This window comes from Chaetomium globosum, genomic scaffold (genome assembly GCF_000143365.1).
Source record: "Chaetomium globosum CBS 148.51 scaffold_7 genomic scaffold, whole genome shotgun sequence".
Taxonomy (NCBI): domain Eukaryota; kingdom Fungi; phylum Ascomycota; class Sordariomycetes; order Sordariales; family Chaetomiaceae; genus Chaetomium; species Chaetomium globosum.
In genome coordinates, this window is record NT_165982.1 from 2,960,560 (window position 1) to 2,973,474 (window position 12,915).

Below are 12,915 nucleotides of genomic sequence, written 5' to 3' on the forward strand. Positions count from 1 at the left end.
CTTATATACAGTAACACCAGCGCAGTGGACGGAAAAATAAATATTCTGCCACCCCGGTTCAGACCAGAGATGACTGGTCCCTTTCCTCTGCACTAAGCCGGTGCCCCAGTTCAATAGATTGGTGATCTCCCGATTACCATACCCACCCCCCATAGACCCTCCCGGCAACTCTCTTCGTCGCATCCTCCCCTTGCTGCTCCAATCTTTCAACCCCGCTGGACACCGGCCCAAGGGTCATGATGCGCCGGTTCAACCCTTGGGCCTTCACGAGCCGCACCATACCCGGTTCCTTCTCTCCGCGGACCAGCCTCCTCATCATCCCTCTCTCCTTCCTCTGCCTCCTCCTCGTCCACATCATCCTGGTACCCCGTCTCCACCACCCTCCCCACCATTCCCTGTCCATCCCCCTCCGGCCCAGCTAACAACGGCCTCCGTACTCCCGGCCTCAACACCCCCTCCCTCTCACCATCACCGCCCCTCCCCCCAACCAACCTCTCCAACCCCGCCATCCACCCACCCCTCTCCCCCGCCGCCGCAGAAGAAGAAGAAGCAGCAAACGAAAACGAACCCGAACCCCCCCTCCTCGCCAAATAAACCCCCACCACCTGCAACATCCCCACACAAAGCACCACCCCCAACTGCGCCCCCACCTTCTCCCTCAACACCCCCTCCCACGCCGGCAAACACGCCTCCGTCCTGCCAAACTGCGTCTTGCACGCGTCGCGGTCCGCCGGCGGGAACGGCCAGGCCATGTCGCGCACGGAGCGGAAGCCGCAGCAGGCGAGGGCGTCCTGGATGGCGCGCACGGCGCGCGCGTCGTGCGCCTGGAAGAGCGCGCGCCAGCGCTGGGAGAGGAGGCAGGATGTGGTGGTCGGGGAGGTGAGGTGGGATGTGTGCAGGGTGGTGAGGATGGTGGTGAGGAGGAGTTGGAGGAGGTGGGCGAGGGTGGTGAGCGTGGTGGTGGTGGGGGTGGTTTTGTGGGGGGTGGTGAGGGTGTGGCGGTTGCGGGGGTTGTTGTTGTTGTTGGTTTTGTGGCGAGGCGGTTTGAAGAGGTTGGGTGCGAGGAGGGTTGTGAAAGGGGAGAGGAGTGGAAGGAGAATCGTGAGGATGGTGAGGGCGGGCGAGACGGGCAGGGAGAGGGTCGAGATGGTGATGTGTTCGTAGCTGGGACTGTGTTAGTCTCGGGGTGGGAGACGGGAGGGTGGGATGCCTACATCGCGACGCCCACGAGGGCGAGGATTACCTAGAATCGGTCAGATTAGAAGCGAGCTCAGAAAAAGGCGAGGAGACGAGTCATGATATACCAATCCGTAGAGAAGGAATAGCAACGCCATCCTCACCGCCATGAATCGTGAAGTCGGAATCAGGTGAAGGGACCGTTGACTTCGCAAGTTGCTTCCAATGGCTGGGTCTTTTGTTATTTGCGCGGGCGAACGAAAGAAGGAAAGGGTACTGCTGTGGTTTAATTGAGCTCGTGGTTTACGGAGGGTGAAATTTGAACAATATCGCGGTTCCGGCTTGATTGGGAGGAGCCTGGAATATATTCTTGAAAAGAGCTGGTGGCTGCGTCGGGGCAGGCAATGGGCAACCCCGCTTGAGGCCTACAACCTCCCTCCATACCTGCCATCCGAACAACCAACAGGATCTGAAACTGGATTTTATTGGGTCGAGTCAAGGCTGCCAACCACCCTTTCATTCATCCCCATGTATTGGATAGGTACTCTAAGGCCACTCGGAAGCCCAAGATGTGCTCTGTATTTCATTAGGTTTCTTTTATTTGCGTTATTTTGCTCGATTTTCCTTCTTCATTTTCTTCCATTGGTTTCTTTTGTTCCTTTCTCTTTCCTTGCTTTCTTTTACTTCTTTTCGAGTTCAGCTTTTATTGTTTGGCAAGAGGGTGATGGGCCAACATGGAATCACGAATCCACGCACCTAAGACGCGGCACTTCTACTGCCTGGCATATTCTAAAGAGCTTGTTTTGTCATTATCCGTACAACTCTATCCTTTTCCCACCAAATATGAGGTTTCACTTTGGAGCATGGACGTTCAGCAAGGAGCCCAATCAACAAGAGGCTACTTAAAACACCGTGTCCAAACAGAGTTGGAATTATCAGCTTTACTGCCTATCTCGAATACAAGCGCGAACTTCATATATCATGACGCATCATTGTGAGAACTCCAAGCCGAAAACGGTCCCAATACGCTACCACCTACGGCGGCAATTCTCCCATTCAACTCACAGCTGACCCTATCTCACAAAGTCCAGACCCAAGAGGCCCTCCGCTCCTCTGGCTCCCCTCAAGGTCCACTCTCGGCGCTTCCGGGCTGTTTCATTTGCATGTCCTCCTCCGGAACCCAGTCCTTCCACTGCAACCGAATAATCTCATACAATAGCACCAAGCCACCCTGCCCGCCCTGGCTCCCCTTGAACACCGGGATCCGTGTCACCTTCAACACCTCGGCATGCCTTGTCCGCCGGTGCCAGAGATAGAACCGGAATCCAAGCCAGTAGACCCCTGCCGCCCCCAAAATCGCTAGGGTCATCGTCTGGCTCGCAAACCACGGCACCTTCCCATTTGATCGCGCCATGAACGGCTGCAACGGATCCGGTACCCAGATGGCAACCAGTGGGAACACATTGGTTGTCGTAAACACCACCGCTGCGGCCACCCCGAGCGAGTGGGGGATGGGTGATTTGTATCGCCAATTGCTCCCTGGCCAAAGGCGCAGCCACAGCATGGCCACACCGATGACGGTGAACCAGACGATATCGAGACCGTACACGTAGGCCATCATCAGGAGGGAATACCCCGGGAGATGGCTGAAGATGCCATCCGTCGCTGTCTCCGCTGCCGCCGTCCCCAGCACAGCAGCCAGTATGAGGATAGTTGTGATGGTCCAATGCAAGGCGACAGCGGCGGCAGGGGCTTTTTGCGTGTACAGGTGGTGGCCGGCCTTGTGGGCGGGCAGGCGTCGAAAGCCGTGGCGAAGAGAGAACTCGTAACTTGAGGCAAAATACAGCGAGAAAGGAAAGATGCCCTCCTTGGCTACTTCTTGCTTGACGCGGGCCGCCGTGAACGTGAAGACGATCACGTTGCCGATTGCCGAGAGCGCTCTAAGGGCACCGCAGGCGGCCTGGACGCGTCTGGGGTCGGAGGAGGCACGGCCGATGGTGCGCAGAAAGAACTCAAGGGCGACATCTTGGCCGGGCTGAAATAGCACCTCCTTGGGAATAATGGCAGCCTGTCATCCAGTGAGTCCACGATCTCTCAATTAAGGGCTTGGGGAACTGACATAAAGCACGTTGACAATCACGAATAATACGCATAGCAAGCCGACGCTGAGGCCCGATATCCACGCGAAGTTCTTTCGAGGGTTCTTGATTTCGGCGAGGACCTGTCCATTCGGGTGAGAAAGAGCATCTTTGGTCACATAGGGAAATCTGCTCACATAGTTCGCCTGGTGGAATCCACCAAACGGGAAGATGACGTAGATCAAAGCTTCAGCGTAGCGATATACGCCAGACGGAGTCTGAGGGGTCTTGGAAAAAGCCGTTTTGCTGCTAAAGTTGGCGTCTGAGACGTTTCTGTCCAAAAATGCGAGACCAAAGATGATCATCACGACCAACAGCAGCAATTTAAGAGACCCCAGAAGGTTATTCAGTCGAATGCCCCATTTCCGAGACATGCTGTGCAAAAGACACGAGAAGGTGTTGGCAGCAATAGCAATGCCCACGATCTTGTTTGCCGTCGTTGTTACCCCGGCTGCTTGAAGCGCTGCCACGGCAAAAGCAACCGAGTTCGTCGCTGTGTTACCAAACACCAAGAAGGAGACCCCGAATACGCACGTTGCTAGGTATTTGGGAACCTTGAGGAAGTAGTTGAACTATGTAAGTGGTTAGCCTCTGTGCTAGAACTAATTTCAGTAATATTTACGTAGACAAGTTCCGCGCCGCTTCGCGGTGTTGAGATCTTGGTGCCGTCTCTCAACTGCCACCTCGGAACGGTCAATCCAAGCTCGATGTACAAGACGACACCGGACAGCGCCACTACCACGCCGTAAAGCCAGATCAAGAGCGAAGCCCCAATGCTCTGTGTGTTGTAGAAGATCACTGAGCCGCTGTTAAAGATTCCGGAGCCTATCAACCGGTTAAACACAAGACACGCAACCGAGAATGCCCCGAGGCCAGCTCTGTCCACTGGAATTTCCTCAACGATGGCGGTGTCGTCCTCCCTTGCTTGATTTAGACGGTCGACATCTCGAGGGTCGAGTCCCCGGCGCCATCTGACCACGCTACCAGTGGCTGGTGCTGGTATATCTCCCGGCTCGGCGTCGCTGGTCACGGAGAGTTGGTCTTGGTCCATGATGAATCCTCGTGGGGCCCCACGGCAAACAGATGTTGAGTGTTTTTGGAGCCATCAGAGATGGAGAGATATTTGACCCAAACCCATAGGCGTCCGGGGGGATAACACAGCCTCCACCACCCCCTCTCACAACTCCCAAAGGGGTGTTCAGCTCTTCAGTCACGGAAGAACCCCACCAGCACCTCTCAGGACGCTAAAGATGTGGCTGCAGCTCATTTTCTGGCAATTGGCTAAGTATGCAAGCCTCACTTGCAATGCCCAAGCTAACTTCTGGTTTGTTTTCAAGCCACCATGTTATCTTCGCCAATCAGGAAGATAGATTTCACTTCCCTCCCTGAATTCTGCCTCGCACCGCAGCCCCAAGGAAGAAGACTAGTACGTTCTGAATCACATGGCACGCCATGAGATGAAAATTCGCTTGGCTGAGCAACTGGCAGGGGTCAAGGTCGCCGCCCCTCCCCAGGTTCTTTTCATCAGAACGTCGCCGTTGGATAGGAGCTCATCTTCTCCTTGTTCTATCCAATATCTGATCGGCTATAGCACCACGGTCCCAATCGTGCCCTTTCCACACCTTACTTGACCGCGCCTCAACAATCACTGGGTCTCGCCTCTAGGGCCGCCCCGGCGGCCCCTCTCAGCGTCGGTCTACTACCAGTGCGGGTGAGCTGCCGCGAACCAGCTAAAGGATGTTCCTTCCATTTGAACTCGGAGAGATACATGGCGCCCTTGAACTTGCGTACAAGGTGATTAATATTGGCTGGAGCAACGTTCATAATGCGCGTAGGGCAGTCCTCAACATCCGGTGGTGACGATATCCACTGACCTGCTCATGTTAGACCAGCAATATCTCGAATTTAAACACGACATCGAGGGTCTCACAAAACAACTAGAGAGTCTCCAGCTGACCATCCAAATCAACACAACTAGAACGGGAGCTCGGCTAGCTCCAAGAGGCCAGCTGAACCAAATCTTCGACAACTTCAAAGAAACCCTTGACGCCTGTCGACAACTTCTCGAGAGCCGAGCACGCTATGGTCTCCAGCAAGGGCCGTTATTCAATATCCAGTGGTTTCTGTTGGTCAAGGATGAGGTTGACATGCTTCGAGACCGCATTGCGGTGCTCCACTCGAAGTTATCCCTGGCGCTGCAATCACTTGAGATGTACGTATGCCACGGCCCGAATATTGTGTAGTGGATACCATCCTGACTCCAACCACAGTGAGTCAAGAGTTGGTCAGACCGATCTGATGGTGGGCTTGACCAGCCTGGTCCTCGGTAGACTCGACTTGATGGATTCTCGAATCTCGAAAGTTCTCGGAGAGCCCCCGTCAACGGAACCCCCACCACGTCTCCATGTCCCGCAACCGCTGCAGGAATTTCTGGAATTCATCACGACGGCAAGGTATGGTAAACTTACTAACATTCCAATGTGCCAGGGGGTGGACGAAGTCGTCTTCTACTTGGATAGGGCAACTCAATGGCATGTACGGAGGCAGTCAGCACAACGGGGTCAGGCATTCAAATGGGCGAATATTTACAGAGCGTACTGGCTTCTTCAAGCTACGAAAGCGAGCGATGAGTACCGGGAGGCTTCCAGCACGTTATCGATCTCCCAGCTCGAGCAAGACCTTCCTCGGTTAGGCATGACAGCACGTCGGTTCTTCGACAAACTCGAGGAGGTAAATCCCACAATCCGAAAACCACGATTAAAGTGCAGGTTTGACGAGATGAATCAGAAAATTGTCCAAGTCCATACTCAGTTGGCTCGATCAGCCGACGGCGACACCCCCTCATCGACGAGGCTGCTGGAAATTATCAAACAAGACAACAACGCTTGGCAAGAATACGAGCAGTGGAAGCCTCTACAGGAAGAAGACGACGACCCGAGGCGTGGAGAGAGAGTAGCAACCTGGTAAGTGAACCAAGCGTCTTCCGAGACTGGCATCGCTAAGGCGGATAATCCATGAGTCGCCTGCGGAGTGCGAACGCGGCAACCGAGAGATCAATACAGATATACCGAGAAGAAGAGGATCAAGAGCATCTCACCATCATCACCTGCGGTCCTGGCCGTGCAGACCGGGTGTAAGTTACGGGCGGGTGCCGTGTAATAGTCGTCACGACTGACAGTTTCAGACACCAAGTAGACTTGAGATGCGTACATCTCACCCCAGCCATCGAAACAGCCAGTCCAAATGGGGGGCCCTACTCGATTATCTTGAGCACCACCAAGAGTCGCAGTCAGGACGGGTTTAAGTTGGCGTTCCAGAGCGAAGAAGGTATCCGGCAACATATTAGAAACATCTCCAATGTTGCCCGCCAACTAACACTCGGGTAGATGTTTTTGAATTTCAGGGATTGCTGACGGGATACAAGGTGGTCGACGACTAGTCAGTATCACCGTGACCCGCTTCATGTTTGGACCACGGCCGCTAACTTGTTACCCTAGCCCCAACACAGTCGTGACACGGCAGCACGCGGGCCTAGTGCTTGGAGGCGAGCGAAAAAGTGACACTGGCCGAGTTCAGCTCTGGTCCTCGTCCCGGCCGTCGGCAGGATCCCAGCTACCAGAGGAATTCCGGGAATTAGAGCGCCCCAAAAAAGCCCGCCGGACCGTTGAACCGCGTATTGTTTCCCCTTATGTACCGGTCTTGGGCCCACTCGGTTCCTTTTCGCGCCTCAGCCTCTCGCTCCAGCGGACGCGTAGCTCGTCAGACAGGAGCGCCCTCCCCGAACAGCAGCCGGTCCGAGGCCCGCTACCGCAAAGCACCCCTTCACTAACCCGCACCTCCACCATCACCTCATCCACATCCCGCTCATCTAATTCGTCAATGGGCGGAATCACCAAGCGCCCAACAAATTTGATCCAGGTCGACAAGCGCGGAAACATGGGCTGCATCCTCGACCAGCCAGACCCTGCTCGGCTGGTGATCTTCCTCCCCGTAGAGACACCCATAAAAGCTACCACAAAGCCAGCGCCTTCGTTGCTCGTGATCGATAGTAAGCTCCTCCAAACACACTTTTAATGAGCCCCAAGCTATCTAGCTATAAACCGACCCCCTCCGCACCAAGTACTAACCCAACGCTTCGCAAAAGTCGACCAACACATCCGCATCGACCCTACCCGCTGCGACTGCCAGCAAGAAGACATGTTCCACCACCACCACCACCACAACAACACACCATTCCCGCCCCCACCCCAGCCGAGGCATCCCAGCCTCGAGCCCGAACCAGAGCCCGGAACACGCCTAGACAGCCTTCCACAGCAGCAGCACCAGCAGCATCAGCGCTGCAAAAAGGTGGTGCTGCAGGCGTGGGGGGGGGCGTCGGGCGTCACGGCGCAGAGGACGGTCGGGGCGTGGAATCTGGCGGCGGCGGGGCGGTATCAGGGTCTGGGACTGGGGCAGGGGCGGGGAGGGAAAGGGAAGGGGGAGGGGGAGGGGGAGGGAGGGGTGGGGGGGATGGTGCGGGTGGCGAGGGTGAAGAAGGTGGTGCTGGGGTTTGGGGGGGGTTGAGGGTAAGTGCACGGGGGTTGCTGTTTCTTTTGTTCTTTTTACTTCTGTTTTGTTTATGTCCCAGGGGGTGGCCTTTTGGCTTGCTTCTGTTGGGCACCTAATTAACTTACAAATTGGCCTCGGCTGACGGGTTTTCTTACAGAGCGGATACGGTTTGTGGAAGACTTTACGGCCTTGCGGGAGTTGTACTTGGCGGACTTGAGGGCAGCTGCTGGGTGAGGACATGGAGTGAGTCCCGGTTGGAGCGGACTGCTGTTTGAGAGTGGCAGAGCTCTTGACTCTCCTTTTTGCAAGGGTTGTTTCACTCCAAAGTGATGACAAGGAGTCCCGGGTTGAGAGCGTAAATTCGGGCTGTGTACTGAACGCAAAAGCAAAAGCAAAAGTCAACTAAAACCCCTTCTATACACACTGACCCCCCAAAAACTTTATACAGAAGCGAACAAAGAAGTATTCCTCACCATCCACCAACCCCCCCTCCCCAACCAACCGCCCACCCCAGCAGAAACCCCTCCAGCGCCCAACCCAGCACCCATCATAACATTATCATCCGCATCCCACCCCCATATCCACGATCCCCAATTGCGCACTTAGCACTTGACCGGCAGAGCGGCGCCCGAGCCGGACTTCTTGGCCAGGGCGATCTCGTTGTTGCGGCGGGTGACGAGGCCGGGCAGCTTCTTGCCGCCGGCGTTGACCCACTTGGGGAGCTCGTTGCTGAGGACGGTGTTGACGTTCTCGCCCTTGTTGAGACGCTTGACGAGCTGCGAGCCCTGGGCGGCGCCGCAGCCGACGTTGAAGGACCAGCTGACCAGCGCGCCGTACTGGTTGAGGTTGAGCTTGGCCTTGCTGTTGAGCATGGCCGTGATGCACTTTTCGAATTTCTGTTTGAGGGGAGAGGGTGGTTAGTGGGGGTGTGTCTTTTGGTGAGTGGTGGTTGTAAGAGGGGTGGATTGTGCGGGTGAAAAAGCACATACCTTCATGTCATCGGCCAGCAGCTTCTTGCCGTCGGTGGTGGACAGCGGGATCTTGTACTTGATCTCGGCGCACTTGGCCTTGGTGCAGAGATGGCCATAGCCGACGGTGGGGTGGCCCGCAGGGTCGTTGTCTGGATTGGGGAGTTAGCTATCTTGCGGAAGTAAAGGACCCAGAGATATCCACATACAGACGTTGGCACGGAAGCCCTCAGACTTGGCGATCAGGTCGACAGTGGCCGAGTTGGACTTGGGCGCAGCGCAGGTCGAGGTGCCACCGCACTTCTTGGTGACATAGCCGTTGGTGCCAGTCTTGACGTAGTAGTCGGCAACGTAGCAGCCATCCTGGGTCTTATCCCAGATGCTGTTGCCGTTCACAGAGGTGCCGGTGGTCTGGCAGCTGATCGTGACGTCGGCGCCCTTGTTGTACGACTTCTTAACGGCGTAGCTGGTGCCCGGGCCGGAGCGGCAGTTGACAACGCTGCCGGTGATGGGGTAGGCGATGGCCGAGGCGGCGAGAGTGGCGAAGACGAGGAACTTCATTTTGATGGTTGAAGAAAGATGTTGATTTCAAGGAGTGAAGAAAAAGCGGGCTTATTAGAATTGCCTAGGGAGAATGGAAGAGGATGTTGTAGAAGTGTTGGTGATGTGTGAGAGTGAGTTGTTGGTCTGGATCTTCTCGTCGACGACCCGGCCTCTATATACAAATTGTCGGCGTCGTGATCGTCGGTGTTGGACCCTTCGGGACTATGGCAGGCCGTCTTACCTACCTAGTGTAGAGACTCGCGATGTTATTCTTGGAGGTCTGTCTTCTCCATCCACTGCAAGCGACACGGTTCAGGGGTCGACGACGCGAGCAATCCCTGGTCAGTGCTGGTTTCTGGGGACAAGACTCGGGACGATCCATTTCTGATGCCGGCAGTGGGGCGTCTTACTGGCTGTAGGGCAGCTTAGAGTTGCATTCTGGGTGGGACTTGGAATGTTGATCGATTCTTTTTGTGGGGTGCCTCGGCCCAAGACACTTTGACGGACAAGAGCGAAGTTCCAAGCATTTCCTACTACGTAGTAACAAGGGAGATTCTGTTCTGGGAGTGGTGGTTGGGGTGTGCTTGGGGTGCTGGTGCTTGGATCTGAACCCCTTGACGAACCAGGGCTCGAGAGATTGGAGGGTGGTGCGTGCTGCGGCCGGCACTGGCAGCGATTGTGCAGGCTGGTTGCCCAAACGGGTGAAAATCGTCAGGAGAGTGGAGACAGAAGACTTGAAATAGATTTATTTTGGCGAATCAGACGGGTCATCAGCGTTGCATCAGATTTCCTCCTTCCGGAACCAGACACCGGGCCCCCCCTATCCCCCACACAACAGAACGGCGGACTGATGCTACCCTGAATCTCGTTTCTCGCATCAGATCCGGACAGACGCGGATTCGAGAACACCAAAAACGCATGGTCATCGGTCGGGTACTTCGGTCCACCAGCATGTTTGAATTTGTTGAGAGTTTGGAGACGGCATCACAAGCGAAGTCATCTTGCTCGTTGCCCTCGGACGTGGTTAAACCCGGGGGGATTATTCGCCAGTGATCATGCGAGGAGCGGCCCAATGTAACCGTTGGTTACCAAGGTGCTCAGCTCCACCACACCGCCGCGGCACGGGAATATCGAGATAGTGAGCACGGCACATCTTTTACTTCAACTCCGAGAAGCATGAGGCTATCGTGAGATCTATTGAATCCATGGCGTCCGCACTCGTCGTTGCTGACGAGCATTGGCATTGGAATGCCCGTGTCTGATCAGAATTATCAGACGGGGAACAGGCGCATAAGTCCAGCCCCCCAAGTCCAAAGTCAACACTGATGGGCCGCAACGGTAAGTCGACCGGGTATCAACAGACAACCGAGTCTTCCGAGGAACAACCACCTCAGAGGCCTCAATTTCTCGGCTTATTGTTTCTCAACACCTTCTCGGTTACTTCTTTACCCCAACCGCTTGGCCGGCGAACCGAACTATTGAGTCTCGCTTGATGTGCTCTGAACCAGAAACGGAAGCTGTCTAACACAAAGGTTCACCGACGAAACCGCGTGAGGTCTTTGGCCTGCTTGCATATCGTTGTAACCTCTGATCTGCCGGTGATTGTCGGGGTTTGTTGATCTCAAGGACCTGCAGTTGGGATCAACTCGGAAAGTTGGAATTCCTCGACTTAACTAGCCGAGGCAAGTCAGAGGTCACCGGCCAGACGGCAGCAGCCATCGAAGATCATTGCTCCCAGATGCCCGATAAGTCAACCAGATCGTCCGATTGTGTTTTGCATGTTTTGCATGAGATCGTTTCGCTCATCCTTGTTGTGCTAAGTATGGATCTCGGTCTGCCTCGGTATCTTGATCCAAAATCAAACTGCAAGATACAGCCAAGTAAGACATGTAAGAAGAGATCTGAATCGGAGGGTTCTCACTTCCATGTCAGTGGAGCGTGTAAGGCGGCTGACAGACTGGCCTGGCAACCACCCTTCTTGTCAACTGATTGAGGCTTGGCCTTCAGGTCAAGCATGCCAGCTAAAATAGGTGACAACAGAGCGCGGGTCAACCAGCCCTCAGCGTTACACTAGCTGGGGCTGGGGGCAGGGGGGTCACGTAGGGCGGCCACACCCGCTTTTTGTTCCTGACAGGCGAATCTGGCCGTCATGACGGTGGCTTGGCATAAAGGAGTCCCCAGTATGCCCCAGCTGCAATTTCCCGACTGCAGGTTCCGCAAATAACGGAAGGGGTCCGCGTTAGCCCGTCTTACTTTCAACACCACCCACCCCCGGGAATAGGCCGTGCTGATTTTTGCCTGTGATCGGGCGCAGTATCTTGGGGAGCTGAACTTTGAGGCCGACGATAAACCTTCATTCTCGAGAAGAATCAACATACAGCTGGTATAAAGAAGCGGCCAAATCCCCGAGTGATCGACTCTCAATTCATCATCACTCACACACTTCCAACACCTTCACTTCAGCCTTCAACCTTTAATTCTCTTCACCATCTTTGGTCTCCTTTTCAGTCATTTCGACAACCATTCAGTCACCATGAAGCTCGCTCTCTTCGCCGCTCTCTTCGAGGCCGTGGCCTTCACCGTCACCGCCGCCTACCCCATTACCGGCAGCGTCGTCAACTGCCGCTCCGGCCCCGGCACCAGCTACGCCGTCAAGAAGTCGTATGCGAAGGGCGCCGATGTGAAGATCAGCTGCCAGACCTCGGGCACTTCGGTCAACGGCAACAACATCTGGGATAAGACCCAGGATGGCTGCTACGTCGCCGACTACTACGTCAAGACTGGTACCAACGGCTACGTGACCAAGAAGTGCAGCTCCGGTGGCGGCGGTGGCGGTGGCGGCAGCGTCCCCGGCCCCGTCACCAACGACTACCCGTACAAGTCCAGCTGCGGCGGTGTTGACCCCTGGAACTACTACAAGTGCCGTAAGTTCCTCCAAACTCTTACCCATCTATTTTATTTGACCTCTCGCTGACCCCCCCCATCAGAGTGCACTTCCTTCGTCGCGTGGCGCATCAACAAGCGCCTCGGCATCAAGTTCCACAACCAGTACAAGGGCACCAACTGGGGCAACGCCAACACCTGGGACGATGCGGCCAAGCGCACCGGCGTCACCGTCAACAGCACCCCCAAGCCTGGCGCCATCGCCCAGTCCAACGCCGGCAACTACGGCCACGTCGCCTGGGTCACCGCCGTCAACGGCAACCAGGTCACCATCGAGGAGTACAACTGGGCCAAGCGCGAGGGCTATGGCAAGCGCACCGTTTCCAAGGGCACCTTCAACTACATCCACCTCAAGAAATAAGCTTGAGGCTGTTGTCAACCGGTTACTGGGGATGGGGATGAGCGAGTTGTGGGTGGTAGGGAGGTTTGGGTGGGAGTTCAGATTGGTGGTCCTGTGGTTGATTCCGTTTGTGTGATTTTGGCGTGGTTACACGAGACATAGTAGTTACCTGCTGGAGGTATGTTGGTGAGTAATGCGCGTGGAGTCCGTAAAGACAAGACGTTGTGGAATTGATATTACAAGTAGGGTGGCCCAGTAT

The 12,915-nt window shown here is 55.4% G+C and overlaps 5 protein-coding genes across 5 annotated transcripts; 3 read left to right on the forward strand and 2 right to left on the reverse strand.

Annotated features, from left to right (window-relative positions):
• Positions 1 to 239: 239 nt before the first annotated feature.
• Positions 240 to 1,247, forward strand: CHGG_10512 (uncharacterized protein; the record flags this gene model as incomplete). The annotated part of the gene is made up of 2 exons (XM_001228438.1): positions 240 to 362; positions 900 to 1,247. The coding sequence occupies 2 exons, from the start codon at positions 240 to 242 to the stop codon at positions 1,245 to 1,247; spliced, it is 471 nt and encodes a 156-aa protein (XP_001228439.1).
• Positions 1,248 to 2,299: 1,052 nt separating this feature from the next.
• On the reverse strand, positions 2,300 to 4,365 carry CHGG_10513 (uncharacterized protein; the record flags this gene model as incomplete). The annotated part of the gene is made up of 3 exons (XM_001228439.1): positions 2,300 to 3,244; positions 3,296 to 3,886; positions 3,937 to 4,365. 3 exons carry the CDS (start codon positions 4,363 to 4,365, stop codon positions 2,300 to 2,302), a joined length of 1,965 nt encoding a protein of 654 aa, XP_001228440.1.
• Positions 4,366 to 4,656: 291 nt separating this feature from the next.
• CHGG_10514 (uncharacterized protein) lies at positions 4,657 to 7,877 on the forward strand (the record flags this gene model as incomplete). Its single annotated transcript, XM_001228440.1, has 7 exons — positions 4,657 to 4,740; positions 4,906 to 5,025; positions 5,237 to 5,526; positions 5,585 to 6,277; positions 6,334 to 6,447; positions 6,812 to 7,362; positions 7,435 to 7,877. 7 exons carry the CDS (start codon positions 4,657 to 4,659, stop codon positions 7,875 to 7,877), a joined length of 2,295 nt encoding a protein of 764 aa, XP_001228441.1.
• Positions 7,878 to 8,464: 587 nt separating this feature from the next.
• Positions 8,465 to 9,391, reverse strand: CHGG_10515 (uncharacterized protein; the record flags this gene model as incomplete). The annotated part of the gene is made up of 3 exons (XM_001228441.1): positions 8,465 to 8,758; positions 8,852 to 8,982; positions 9,040 to 9,391. The coding sequence occupies 3 exons, from the start codon at positions 9,389 to 9,391 to the stop codon at positions 8,465 to 8,467; spliced, it is 777 nt and encodes a 258-aa protein (XP_001228442.1).
• Positions 9,392 to 11,906: 2,515 nt separating this feature from the next.
• On the forward strand, positions 11,907 to 12,677 carry CHGG_10516 (uncharacterized protein; the record flags this gene model as incomplete). The annotated part of the gene is made up of 2 exons (XM_001228442.1): positions 11,907 to 12,297; positions 12,361 to 12,677. 2 exons carry the CDS (start codon positions 11,907 to 11,909, stop codon positions 12,675 to 12,677), a joined length of 708 nt encoding a protein of 235 aa, XP_001228443.1.
• Between the last annotated feature and the right edge of the window lie 238 nt (positions 12,678 to 12,915).